The sequence below is a fragment of the Moschus berezovskii genome, chromosome 12 (assembly GCF_049115385.1).
Source record: "Moschus berezovskii isolate FMDL1 chromosome 12, NW_MosBer_1.0, whole genome shotgun sequence".
NCBI classification, from domain to species: Eukaryota; Metazoa; Chordata; class Mammalia; order Artiodactyla; family Moschidae; genus Moschus; species Moschus berezovskii.
The window spans coordinates 43,997,585-44,011,460 of NC_142471.1; the positions used below are offsets into that span (position 1 = coordinate 43,997,585).

Consider the following 13,876-nt stretch of genomic DNA (forward strand, 5'->3'; position numbering starts at 1 on the left):
GTGTCTTAGAAATCTGGTGTGTATTTTTAACTCATGGCACGCCTGGGTTCACAGTAGCCATATTTCAATGCTTAATCAGCCAGCACGTCTTGGACAATGCAGCTCTAACCTTACTCATAGCCTAAGCAGATGGCTTCTCTGGACTTCTGATAGATATTAACTATAGGAATTAGAAAGTAGAAACTTTATATGGCACATCCTCATGATAATTCAACCACATATTTCTAGGCATAGTCAGGAGAAATGGCTTGCAGGATGATTCCCTTTTTGCATCTTCAGGGGTGACTGTGAAGAATCTTCAGGCCTTTCAAGTCCTGCAGAATGTTTTTCACAAAGTCAGCGACCCCATCCTCTGCACCAAAGTCCTGTCATCCATTAGGACCATGTGGACCTGGAACCCCCGCAACTTCTTCCTACTGGAGTGGACCCTGCAGCCCATCTCGCAGTTTGTGGAGATCGTGTCCCTGAAGCCAACCCTGGTGCAGAGGCACTTCTTCCAAATGCTGGAGGCCCTGGTGTTTGAGCTGCATTACGTGCCCCATGAGATCCTGCGGAAGGTGCAGCGCCTGATCCAGGACAGCCCAGAGTCGCTCTGTACCCTCGTGGCCCTGCAGAGCATCCTCAAGATTGCCGGTGGTGACCCGCTTTTCACTGACATTTTCCGGGACTCAGGGCTTCTGGGTCTGCTGCTGGCCCAGCTGCGGAAGCACGCCAAGATCCTGAGGAAGTCAGGTGCCTCCCTGGAGAGTCAGGAGGGGAATTGGGGAATGGGCTGGGGTCAGTGTTAGCTGGGCCAGTCTGTGTGCCAGCCCCACCACCCATCAACATAACAGAGAGAAGTGGGCGTGCAAGTGTCGCCTGGTGCCACGAAGGTTAGAGACAGTACCCTTGGGATACATGGCTTCACAGAGCAGGCAGCCTCCCTGTTTTCTGTAACTTGCTTGCTCTTCCTCATGATAAGTTGAGAGGGATAGGTGTAACATTAAGCTAACTCATGAGACTAACTCAGGCCTGATGAGTTCTAAGCTATCAGATACTTCCTGCACCAGTAATTGTCTGAGTATGTAGATGGGTAGATGGGGGAGACAACACGACAGGGCCTCAGGAATGCAAAAGGGAAAGGGCTTTCAGAGAGGCCTGAAGCTCTGGGTGGGGGAAGGTGTGGGATCATTTCTGGGGTCTACTGGAATTTTGCCACCTTGCTCACATGGGGCTGTAGGGCCCAGTGATCTCCTACTTAGAACAGAGGTCAACAACCAGGGCCTTGCTGGCCCAGCTTGCCCCTCTGACCTTGGCCACATTTTTGTGTGCCCTGCTGGGTTGTATACCCATGGCTTCTTGGCAGCACCCCCTCACCTCTGCCTCAGGAGTGCTGGCCTGGGTTCTTTTCCTGCCTAACCATGCCCCATGTACGTACCTTGGATTTTTCTATAAGCCTTCCAGGGGATTCTGATGCAATTCAAGTTGGAGAGCTTCTGATGCAGGGATTGTAGGGTCACATCTTACAAGTTGGGATGCACACTCCTTTATAATAGAAGCATGATATTCATCTTTCTTTAAGAAGATATTTATTGGACATGTCAATGGACATGAGTTTGAGCAAACTGCAGGAGACAGTGAAGAACAGGGAGACCTGGTGTGTTGCAGTCCGTGGGATTGCAAAGAGCTGGACGTGACCTAGTGACTGAACAATGACAACAAAGAGGATAGGAAAGTTATAGAGTTGGAGATTTGGGGCCACATCACATGTACTTAAAAATTTTTTTTCATTGTTTCTTAAATATGGCAGGAAACAAAGAGTTCAATCCTGGAGTTCAAGATACAGAAAGAGAACTGACTTGTGTGATGCTGAAAACTGTGGTCACGCTTCTGAAAGGGTCAGTTAGGAATGCAGGTGAGAATGGTACCAAATTCACATTGTGACTGCTTGGGCAAACACTGATTATTTCCTGATGATTTATGTCAGTGTTCAAACGCTATATATCCAAAGAATAGCCAACACTATGGCTGTGGCTAATGTCCATTTACTGCTTTATGTCTAGTGATCATCAGTAAATTGGTAGACACATCAGTTGACACTTTTTACTGTTTAGGTTGCTAAATAAGGCTGCGAGTCAAAGAGTTATCTTAAATTTATGAGACCACAGAAACCCCATTTCCCTCAAGTAAAATCTTTTAATATCCTGCTGCACTGACTATAGATGCTTTTATAAAAAGATTGAAATTGTAAAATACTGTCGTCATTTTTAAGAGATAAAATTTGATGCTTCTAGCTCATGATTGATTTAGTAGCTTCATTCATTAAAAAAAAAAAAATTAGCTTTCTGAGATCATGTGTCTTCCATGTTTAAAAATACATGCATAAAATATATGCAGGTATGTTTTACTATAAAGCAGATGCATCAACAAAGTGACATGAATGGGTTTGGTGATCTGGTGCATCTTTACCTGGGGCCCTCATACGTCAACTATACCAAATGTGAATGACTATTTCATTATGGTAGAGCATCTCTAATGTGAGACTGTAAAAGATTTCCTGGAGATTCTGGTTAAAAGAGAGATACATATTCCTAGGCTCCCTCCCAGATATCTAATGATCAGGTCAAGGTAGAGCCCAGAAATCTACTTTTAAAAGGCCCCTTAGGTGATTCCATGTAAGGAATACCTGGCCCATAATGGAGAAATTCTGCTTCATGGAGTTGACCAGCTCAAATTCACATCATACCGTTTGAATGATCCAGTTACTTCCTGTAATTACTCCAAAGATCAGTCCCAGGGAAGAAATTCTTAGGATTACTTGTAAACAAAAAACATACCGTTAGCCAAATTTCTTTGATTTTGTTCCCCCACCATCCCAAGAAACTGCTTATGAATTAAATACATTCTTAAATTCTGGCTTGCTTTCAATAAGACTTTAGGCAGAGATAAGAATTGATAAGATAAGAATTGCCATTGGCCCTAGATTAGGGAATTATGTGGAAATAAATGTCAGAGGTACTTCCAATTAAAGTTTATATTACTTAGAAAAGGGGGAGTGTGGTTTCAAAAGCAGACTTCTCACTGGAGAAGAAAGCAGTTTTCTTTTTAATTCTCAGCTCCATACTTTCTCTATTCCTCTTATTTTAACAGTAAGTATTGGTATTGAAAAAAAAGTTTCTAATGGGTGGAAAAAACACATATATATGTAGCCAAACAAACTTGGAAATTGTAAAGAAAAACTGTCCTTATAATTGAAACTAAGGTCCCAAGATACGCATCACTCTAGCAATCCTGTCTGTCTGGTCCCCAGTTGTCCTGAAAGACCACGGCATGGTGCCCTTCATCAAGATCTTCCTGGATGATGAGTGCTACCGGGGAGCCTCACTTGGCATCTTGGAGCAGCTCTCAGTCATCAACACTGAGGAGTACATGAGCATCATTGTGGGCGCTTTGTGCTCGTCCACTCAAGGGGAAATACAGCTGAAACTGGATCTCCTGAAGGTGATGTCAAGTCTTCCTTTTTGATGGGCTTTCCTATGGACATGCAGCAAGTGATCGGCATTTGCCCATGTGTTCATTCCTTCACTTGGTCACTTATCATACAGGTAGAGTCCTACTCAATAGCCTGGCACATTAGAGGTTTCTTACATATGGTCCAATCAGTAATTGGGAGGAATGTCATTCAGGGACAGCTGTCACCTAGGCATCTAATCCAACCAGCAGACAAGGGAAGGGAGAGCAAGGAAAAGGGCGCACGTTCTTTTTCTGGCCTAGAACTGGTGCATGTCCGATTTTCTTTGGGCAGGATTCATCCAGATGCATGGGGTGCCAGGAAATGTAGTCATTGATTGGGCAGTTACTTCCCAGCCACACTATAAACTATGGAAGTGGAGCCCGCATTGGTGGTGGCCAAGTTGCTGCCTTGTTAACTTGCCCAGCCTTTAGTGAGCATCTACCAGTTAACCAGGCCTGATGCAGAGTGCCCAGGACACACAGTTGAATGAAACTCAGCCCTTGCTAACTGGCAGCTCTAGACTAGGACTAATATTAAGTAAGCAATCATGGTGATGCAGCATGGTTATGCCATGGTAGATGCTGAAAGCAGGCTGCCATGGGAACAGAGAAGTAGAAACCAGCGTTGCCTTACATGTTTGAGGAAAGGTCACAGAGGAGGGAACGTCTGAACTGGGACGAGGAAGCCAAAGGCAGTCAAAGGCACAGGAACAGTGGTTACACAGGGAGAAGTCAAACTAGGGTGTCACCTTTGGAAAACAAAGAAAAGCATATATTTTTATTTTTATAATATTGTTCAGTTCAGTTCAGTCGCTCAGTCGTGTCCGACTCTTTGCGACCCCATGAATCACAGCACGCCAGGCCTCCCTGTCTATCACCAACTCCCGGAGTTCACTCAAACTCATGTCCACAGAGTCGGTGATGCCATCCAGCCATCTCATTCTCTGTCGTCCCCTTCTCCTCCTGCCCCCAACTTTATTGTTAACCATCATCAAATTGTCTTAAAATAATTAAAGATAATAATAAGTATCATCAGCCTTACAGCTTTCACAGTTTTCTTTCCGTTCCTGCTTTTCCATTTCTTTTGTCTGTGGGGGCTTATACCTTTAACAAAAATCCTCTATCTTTTGTTTATGGCTGTTTAAGAGATATATTATGCAAATATCCCCCAGGGAGCTGATTTGGGGACCTGTCACATTTATGTGCAAAAGAACCCTGTATGCAATACACACTCCAGTTTCATTACCATGTTATACTGGACCACTTGTGAATTTTGTATAATACAAAGTAGCTCTCACTTCCAAAATAAAACCCTCAACCATATTTAGCCATGACTATCTCAGTACAAAACCATTTTAACAGTTAGAGAACAACATTCAGTTTATTTTGCCTACTTAATTTCTCAGCAAAGCCAGTGTCAGGCATTGATATAGCTGTATTCATGTCATCTGACGACCTAAGCCTGTATAGCTCAGCATAGCCAATGTGTCATGAGAAGCCCATCCAAAAGTGACATTTTGACTATAGTTATCATGCACTTCACAGATGACAAGAACCAAAACAGTGATTTAATCACAGAGTCAAAAATTCAGTAAAGGTGATGGAACAAAAAAGGAAAGTTAAAGGTCTTTTGAAAGATACTGGAGTTCCATGGTTATGTGAAGTAACAGGTCTGAAGCGAGCATGTAGAGGGGAGATTAAGGGAGAGAGATAGCAAGAATTAATGACAGTTGATAGCTGGAAAGCACCTTGGCTTCATGTGGTCCAGTCCTGATGTGGCAGTAGAGACAGGCCTGGAGAGATTCTAATACTCAAAGGTGAAATTGAATCTAAGACTAGTGACTAAAAATTTGGTGATCTTTTCTCTTCACCATGCTCTTTGTTGAATTTTTTTCTCATATGTCTCTGTTCAACTTAATTAGAATGAGGGACAGGAAAGGCAGGGAGCAAGGCAGTCAGGACTTAGATTTTCTATTGGATGAATAATTGGAATCCCTAACTGTACCTGGCATTTTCACATTTATAGTCAAACAGATCCAGGGAGAGGAAAGTTTTGGAGAGTACAGTGTTTTTGTGTCTATTACAGAAGAGCTCTCTGCTTTGCTTCAAAGTTCATCTTGTTTACCCAATAGCCCAGAGGCACCATACTGGAGTGTCAGACTTTGCATGATAGGACTGAATTTCCAGAATTAGCCATGTAAAGCCATGGTGTTACAGATTCAATATCATTTCAGTATCACACTATCAAGAGGGTACATCAGGGATGAATACTGTGTGAGCTTGTTTAACACAGTCATACTCCGGGCTTCCCTCATAGCTCAGTTGGTAAAGAATCTACCTGCAATGAAGGAGACCCCCGTTCAATTCCTGGGTAGGGAAGATCCTCTGGGGAAGGGATGGGCTACCCACTCCAGTATTCTTCCCCGGAGAATTCCATGGACTGCATAGTCCTTGGGGTTGCAAAGAGTCAGACACGACAGAGTGACTTTCACTTTCACTTCCATCCTGTGCTCAACGTGCTATCTTCTTCCTGGGTACCAAGTTACTGCTGGGCAGTGGGGAGGGTGAATGGAGCCTCCATGGCTCTTCCGGGAATAGGCTGATAACACACTGAAGCTCTGGTGTGTTGTGGGGGAGGATTGGGCCCCAGAGCTTGTTCCAGCCTTGCCCACCTTCGAGTCCTATGAGCAACTAGCCAACATTTGGTGGAATCTGATCTCACACGCTAGTAAAGTCATGATCAAAATTCTCCAAGCCAGGCTTCAGCAATATGTGAACCTTGAACTTCCAGATGTTCAAGCTGGTTTTAGAAAAGGCAGAGGCACTAGAGATCAAATTGCCAACATCCACTGGATCATGGAGAAAGCAAGAGAGTTCCAGAAAAACATCTATTTCTGCTTCATTGACTATGCCAAAGCCTTTGACTGTGTGGATCACAATAAACTGTGGAAAATTCTGAAAGAGATGGGAATACCAGACCACCTGACCTGCCTCTTGAGAAACCTGTATGCAGGTCAGGAAGCAACAGTCTGAACTGGACATGGAACAGACTGGTTCCAAATAGGAAAAGGAGTACGTCAAGGTTGTATATTGTCACCCTGCTTATTTAACTTCTATGCAGAGTACATCATGAGGAACGCTGGGCTGGAAGAAGCACAAGCTGAAATCAAGATTGCCGGAAGAAATATCAATAACCTCAGATATGCAGATGACACCACCCTTATGGCAGAAAGTGAAGAGGAACTCAAAAGCTTCTTGATGAAAGTGAAAGAGGAGAGTGAAAAAGTTGGCTTGAAGCTCAACATTCAGAAAACAAAGATCATGGCATCTGGTCCCATCACTTCATGGGAAATAGATGGGGAAACAGTGGAAACAGTGTCAGACTTTATTTTTTTGGGCTCCAAAATCACTGCGGATGCTGATTGCAGCCATGAAATTAGAAGACACTTACTCCTTGGAAGGAAAGTTATGACCAAAGTTGATAGTATATTAAAAAGCAGAGACATTACTTTGCCAGCAAAGGTCCGTCTAGTCGAGGTTTTGGTTTTTCCAGCGGTCATGTATGGATGTGAGAGTGGACTGTGAAGAAAGTTGATCACCGAAGAATTGATGCTTTTGAACTGTGGTGTTGCAGAAGACTCTTGAGAGTCCCTTGGACTGCAAGGAGATCCAACCAGTCCATTCTAAGGGAGATCAATCCTGGGTGTTCATTGGAAAGACTGATGCTAAAGCTGAAACTCCAATACTTTGGCCACCTCATGCGACGAGTTGACTCACTGGAAAAGACCCTGATGCTGGGAGGGATTGGGGACAGGAGGAGAAGGGGACGACAGAAAATGAGATGGCTGGATGGCATCACTGACTCGATGGACATGAGTTTGAGTGAACTGTGGGAGTTGGTGATGGACAGGGAGGCCTGGAGTGTTGTGATTCATGGGGTCGCAAATAGTCGGACACGACTGAGCGACTGAACTGAACTGAACTGATGTGAGATAGGCCTTTGTTTTAAATCACTTTGGGAACCCCTTGGGAAACAAAGATGTAAAATTAGTTCTGGCTAGATTTCCCTTTTTGGTAGTTGAGAGCATGCCTGCAAAGTGGGTCAGATGTAGAATGAAGGGGAAGCGATGGAATGTGGGGACCTCAAAGGCAAGACCTTCCACCCCACCACCTGATAAAGGGTTGCCGTCTCTGCAGTATAGTCAGACCATGGTGCCACTCTCACTTCCCTTCCCTGAGAATTAGCCAGCTGCTCTGGAGGAGAAAATTCCTCCAGAAACATGTGACTTAAGGCAGTTGCTTCCAAAAATCCGGTGGTGCTTCCATACCAATACAGAAGCACATGTGACTTCACCACCTAATTCTGGCAAATGATAACCGAGTTAAAGAATAATGTAAGCAAATGAATTTCCTCTCCACGGCCAGTGGGACCATGATTGGGTTATGCACAAATTCAGATTGATTTGCTAATATACATTTAGCTGTTCAACTCTGAGCTTAATTGCATTACCTCACCCGTCTTCCAGCATGACACATGGAAAATTATGAGGAATAACAAATAATAGAATGTGAAATAAATCCTGTTAGTCCTAACGTAGTTAGCGCTTTGCAGCAGACATCCATTTTATAGATTCAAGCTGGAGGAATACTAACTCAGAGACGATGACATGGTAACTGAGTTAAGGAGAAGAAAATGTGCTTAACGCTGACCTTTCTTGAAATGTGTCAACCCTAGCCTGATTACTTTGACTTCAGCTGATTAAATTTACTCCCTTCCGCAGACTTGCAAGCCTAGGTGATGCATTATCATGCAAAGTTGAATGACAGTAATGGAGACCCTCCTCCTAGGCCCCCAGTTCCTGACAAATCGTTTCCCGAAGTAGTGCAGTATTTATTTTCCTTTATGATAGAAATGTTTCTCTTTAGTTGCTATGAAATTAAGTCTTTGTAATTAGATTTTTGACTCTTTACTTTATGACTCTGCAAATATGAAATTAACCCCATCCCAAGAAATAATAGAGAAGCCTGAGTTCTAATGACATTACCCCCATTTTAGATAATGACTGTGAATTTAATAAATCAAACAAAGCAACAATTAAGGACAGCCATTCCTTTTTTTCTTCCCCCCTCCCTATAGGAGGAGAGAAGTACCATCTAGGAATTAAGGGGATAGACCTTCTGAGAGACACAGATCATAAGGATGGCTATTATTGTGTTGCTCTCTTTTTAAAATATCTGCTCTCAGCACTCAGAATGACGGAGATCTGTTGAGCAATATTTGGTATAAAACTGGACAATTGGAAGGTGGTTTCTTAAGGGAAGAGGGGAGTTTTAGTGGTCATCTAGCACTCAGACAATTGCTTATAATCTGATTAGTTTTATTTGTTAATCATTCTCTCTTTGGGTGTTTATTTTGTTACGTGTCATGTGATAAACAGAAGACTTCCATTCATTCCATTTGCCCTGAATTAACGTCTAATAGTGGTTTTCAGAGCTATTGAAAGCACTCACATAAATTTAGACAGCTTAACACCCTAGAGCCTCAGATTTCTTGATGTATCGGTACTTTATTTCTTTTTCATGGCACTAGTCACATTGAGACAGGTTGAGACAGACAATGCTGAACCACACACAAATGGTCAGTCAGCCTTTCATGTGGATTATCAGATGGCAGGAAGAGACACCACCACTCAGCATACCTAAAGGTTAGAGTGCATTTCCACCTTGGTAAAGAAGTATTAGTTTTGTCCAGAGTGAGTTGCTCATACAAGGCAGGCACGGAGGACTGGCCCCAGAATCCCAGGGTTGGGGCTGGGATTTTGGGAAGGCAGCTGTGGTGATGCTGTGTATTCAGAGAAAGTCCCTGCCTAGTCTAGGGAACTCTGTGCTGCTAAACCATAAGCTTTTACATTCACCAACATTACTATCCTGGAGAATCTGTTCTAATTGTCTACATATAACCTTCTCTTTAAGGACCTGTCTATAAATGCAATCTTTCCTGAGTTTTGAGCCAAATACAGAAGTAGTTGGACTTCCCTGTTGGCTCAGTGGTAAAGAATCTGCCTGCCAATGCAGTAGATACGGGTTTGATCCCTGAGTCAGGATGCTCCCCTGGAAAAGGAAATAGCAACGTGCTCCAGTATTCTTGCCTGAGAAATCCATGGATGGAGGAGCATGGCAGGCTACAGCCCATGGGGTTGCAAAACAGTCAGACATGACTCAGTAACTAAACAACAACAGAAGTAGTTAAGTCATATCCTCACCTAGGAGGAGAAAGCAGCTATCACTAGAAACACTAGTCCTTAGTGTTTCAATTTGCCTCTGTCAGACAGTCTGGAAAGCCCATTTCCCTGAACCATATCCCATGACTCTGACTTGATACCCTGTTAGTGGGTGACCCTGATGCTGAGTTTCTTTTAAAGAACAAAATAATTCAATTTCCCCACAGCCATCCCCCAGAGCTGTGGTGGGCAATCATTGATCTAATCACCATAAGTCATTCATTTCCTTTTCCTATAACTTGGAAAAGATCAATTGACCCATGTTGGTAAGGATGAATCTTTTTACCCCACTCTATATGATAATTTGTCCATTTTGAGCATAATGGTGACCTTTGGCCTTGTATAGATTCTCCTAGTTTCTACAATCTTTGTTTTGTTTACTTGAAATGTCATTGATGGGGCAGTGGGAACACTTTAAGCAGCTTGGTCATCATTTCTCTCCATCTTTCAAAGAGTCCTTGCTTGTGTGCATTAGCTAGGTTCTGGCTCATTTCACGCTTTCCTACCCTATGCCTGGGTTCACCGTCTGCCAAGCAGTTCAAGCTTCTTGTAGCATAATATAATCTTAGATAACAAAATTTGGGTTCTAGTGATACACATTATATTGTTTCAGATAAACACTAGTGTTAGGTTGGAGTTACCATCATTTTAGAGATAGAATTACAAAATTACTTTCACAAAGTACATGACTTCATATTTCATATTTACCTGTAACTTTAGTGAGTTTCTATTTGACTTTCTCTATATGAGAATTTAGAAGTCTAGTCCCTTCACTCCCTTTTCTGACCCATCAATTTTCTCTTTGTCATTGGATTTTCATGTATTATGCCACAGACTATCACCCTAAACCATGCATTTAAGACACAGTTTCACCCATCTCTCCCAAATTAGGAACTTTTTTTTCTCCTTACTATTTTTCTCTTTGAACCTTGTTTCAAGCATCCTGAAATTGACTTTGAGTTGTGCCTACCAAGAAAATTCTCTTTCCTATGTCACTAGAGCACTAAACATCGTAACGGATGAAACAACTCAAATGTTCCTTCAGCACCTACTAGCAAAACTACAGGGACTAGTCATTTTCTGAGAAACATGCTTAAGAAACCTGCGTGTTTGATGGAGTCCCATTCAATTTTCATGAATAGTAAATAACTAAATACCAAAATCTAGAGGCTTTTGATATTTATCTAAAATCATCCATCCATTTTTCACTCTTAGGTGTGAGACTTTAGCCTAGAATGAGAACTTCTTAAGTGAAGTCCTTCTTTCCTTCTAAAACATTTACTGAATACCTAGTGTATATCATGGGTACTAGGACCAAAGAATGGTACATTGGAAGTGCTTAGTAAATATTTGATTTCAGAGGGAATTAAAAGTTTGGCTGTCCAGAAAAACCTCAGCAGTCTTGCAAAGGTAGATTCTACTGCATGCATTGTAATAGCCTAAACTCCACACATGGTCTATATTATATGCAATACCTATACGTTTCCCTCCGTTAAGGATTTCTCTTCTCCAAATTAATTACCTTTTATATACACACCAGGTTTTAAGTAGATTTGTTTGACTATCTTCCATTTATTAAAAGTACCTGTGCTTGCACACAGAGGAAGGTAAATAGTAAAAAACTGCTTTATATCAATTTCACTGTGTTTCCTTTTGCAATATAGAAAATGGTTCATTCCATGAGTTTAACAAGTATTTATTAAGTAGGTGCCACAATCCACAGCAGTGAGTAAGCCTGATTTCATGTCATTTCAAACTAGAGGAAAGCTGCGACAATTTTCAAATAGCTTCAAAGCAGGATGGTGAGAGTTCTGACTGGGGAGTTAGAGATATGAGCACTCAGCCTGGGATGCGTGTAAGTGAGGGGCCAGAGAAAGCTTTGTGGAGAGAGATGCACTTGAGGTATAAGACAGTAAATCAACCCTATAAAGCAGCACAGGCTTTAAGAGCAACCATTTGAACAAAGACACTGAGGGGCAACCCGAAACTAAAATAAAAAGGAACAGTACAGACCTCCCAATATTTCAGAACTGCCCCTGGGTAGCTCGCTATTCCTCTGGCATGGATCCTGGAGGAGCATCAGGAATGCTCTGGCAATGCCGGGCTGGAGCTCAGCGTTAAAGATCTGCTGCCTGGACCTCACTCACTTTTATCTCATTGGTTTCAGTCTCTGCTCCGGATCCTGGAGACCCCCAAAGGCCGCGCTGCTTTCAGAGTCTCCAGTGGGTTCAACGGGCTGCTGTCCCTTCTCTCTGACCTGGAGGGGTCTCTCCAGGAGCCCCCACTGCACACGTGGGGGGCAGTGTCCCCAAGCCAGACCCTGGACCTTGTCCTGCACACCCTCTGTGCTTTGTCTGCTGCACTGTACCTGGACCCTGTCAACGGTGACTTCTTTAGGAGGACCGGGCTCTTTGAGAAGCTGGCCGAGGACCTCTGCTTGCTGGGCTGTTTTGGGGCCCTGAAGGAAGAGGACACCCCTCCGCCCTCCTGGGAGGACACAAAGGCCAGGCCATTTGCTGATCTGCTGAGTGAGGCCTTTTCCTCTGCCAGCCTGCTCCCACCCAAGATCCAGAGCTGCCTGCAGATCCTCAGCTTTCTGGACAGCATGGCCCGAGGCACCCTCCACCTGCGCAGGGACCTGAAGGATGCCCCGAGGACCAGGCAGGAGCTAGTGGTGGACCCTCAGAGGGGAGAACCTGGCAGTGAGCCCCAGGGGAACTTCAAGCAGTGGCCAGACCTGGAAGAGAGGTAGAACTTTGCTGCCCACTTCCCTAAGTTGTCCTCGGTGTGTCTGTCTCCTGTGTCCCATGCACATATCCTGCACATGCGTAGTACGAAGTGGGTGTGAGGAAAGTGACACTGCTACTAACCCTCCTGAGTCCATTTCCAGCAAGGGTATCTGATGTTTAAGCCAATAGGAGACTGAACTGGATTCAGAAGCAAAGGACACCTTTCTTCTTTTAACAGAGAATGGAGAGGTGCAAGCTCTCTTGCTCTCTGGACAAGCCTGGGGTGGGGCTGCCTTTAGGGATCCTGTGTAGAGGGGAGGGTTGGAGACCGCAGTGCTGGGCACACCACCTCTTCACATGACCCACTGCCACCGTCTTGAATGGAGAATCGTGCACCGTGCTTCTGCACCAGATGGGCGGGTTGCCATGTCCTGCGCAGCTGTTTTGCACTCGGAACTCTGGTCTGAAGTGCCTGCCCGGTGCAGGGCCTCTGCATGCAGTAACCAATGAACAAGTGAGACTAGACTAAGTACAAAGGAAGGGGTTAGACCTTATCTTAGCCCCTAGACTCTATCTTATGTTTCCTGGGGGTTCCAGTGGGCTTTGCTGGTGACAGCGTGATTTTCTTTCCTTTAAATCAAGTTAACTTTGTCTTTTCTTTTCTTTAAATCAAGTTAACTTCAGTCCCCCTTCCCTGAGAGCTGGCGGAAAACCAGTCTGACTCAGTTCAGTGTCGGGGGATGCTGATGAGCCACAGACAACCAGGGAAGCTTACCTGATCTTGGAAACTGAGGGCAGAGCTCTGCTGCACACAGGCTCACTTTCTCCTTTGGCATGTTTGCCTAGGAGCCTAGGTGCCTGGGCCCAGCCTCTTTGGTGTGCTGAGTAGCCTCTGCCTTCCTAGATCGCATCTCCTGCCTGCCAAGGCACTGCCAGGGTGTGGGTGATGTCCTTGACTTGTGAGACACAAACCATAGCATCCTACTCAATCATGGGACTCTTCTTGTTCTTTCTTGCTGCTTCCATTTCCCCTAACAAGGACATCTCTTCTGCAGGCTAATCTTCTCAAGGACTTGACTTTGATAAACAACTTTTTAACTTTCATTCCTATAATACAGAATTCCACTAAAGTGAGGGAGCACAAAGAACCGCAACCCCCCTTGGATCAGGAGGGGGCAAATGAAAGAACAAAGCAACAGAATAGTTGGTATCTTTTTTTTTCATTCCTCTGTAGCATCGATTATAAGACAAAAATTAATATTGCAGTAAACTATCCTGCCTGCCACCTCTCCAGGTCACGTTGCCAGTAACACCACAGGATTCTCTTCTGAAAGATATTGCACATGTTTTTCCAAAGTGAGCACCGTGTGTGTC

At 44.0% G+C, this 13,876-nt stretch overlaps 1 protein-coding gene across 5 annotated transcripts in view; it reads left to right on the plus strand.

The window, feature by feature from the left end:
- The window catches only part of WDFY4 (WDFY family member 4), a 255,392-nt gene that overhangs the window by 42,018 nt on the left and 199,498 nt on the right, over positions 1–13,876 (plus strand). For 3 of the 5 annotated variants that reach the window (XM_088842090.1, XM_088842089.1, XM_088842092.1), the window contains exons 9-12: positions 229–732; positions 1,790–1,894; positions 3,290–3,480; positions 11,941–12,521. In XM_088842090.1, the coding sequence (XP_088698216.1) occupies positions 229–732; positions 1,790–1,894; positions 3,290–3,480; positions 11,941–12,521 (1,381 nt within the window). The remainder of the gene's footprint in view (positions 1–228; positions 733–1,789; positions 1,895–3,289; positions 3,481–11,940; positions 12,522–13,876) is intronic. The other 2 variants (XM_088842091.1, XM_055425264.2) reach the window with 1 other exon arrangement.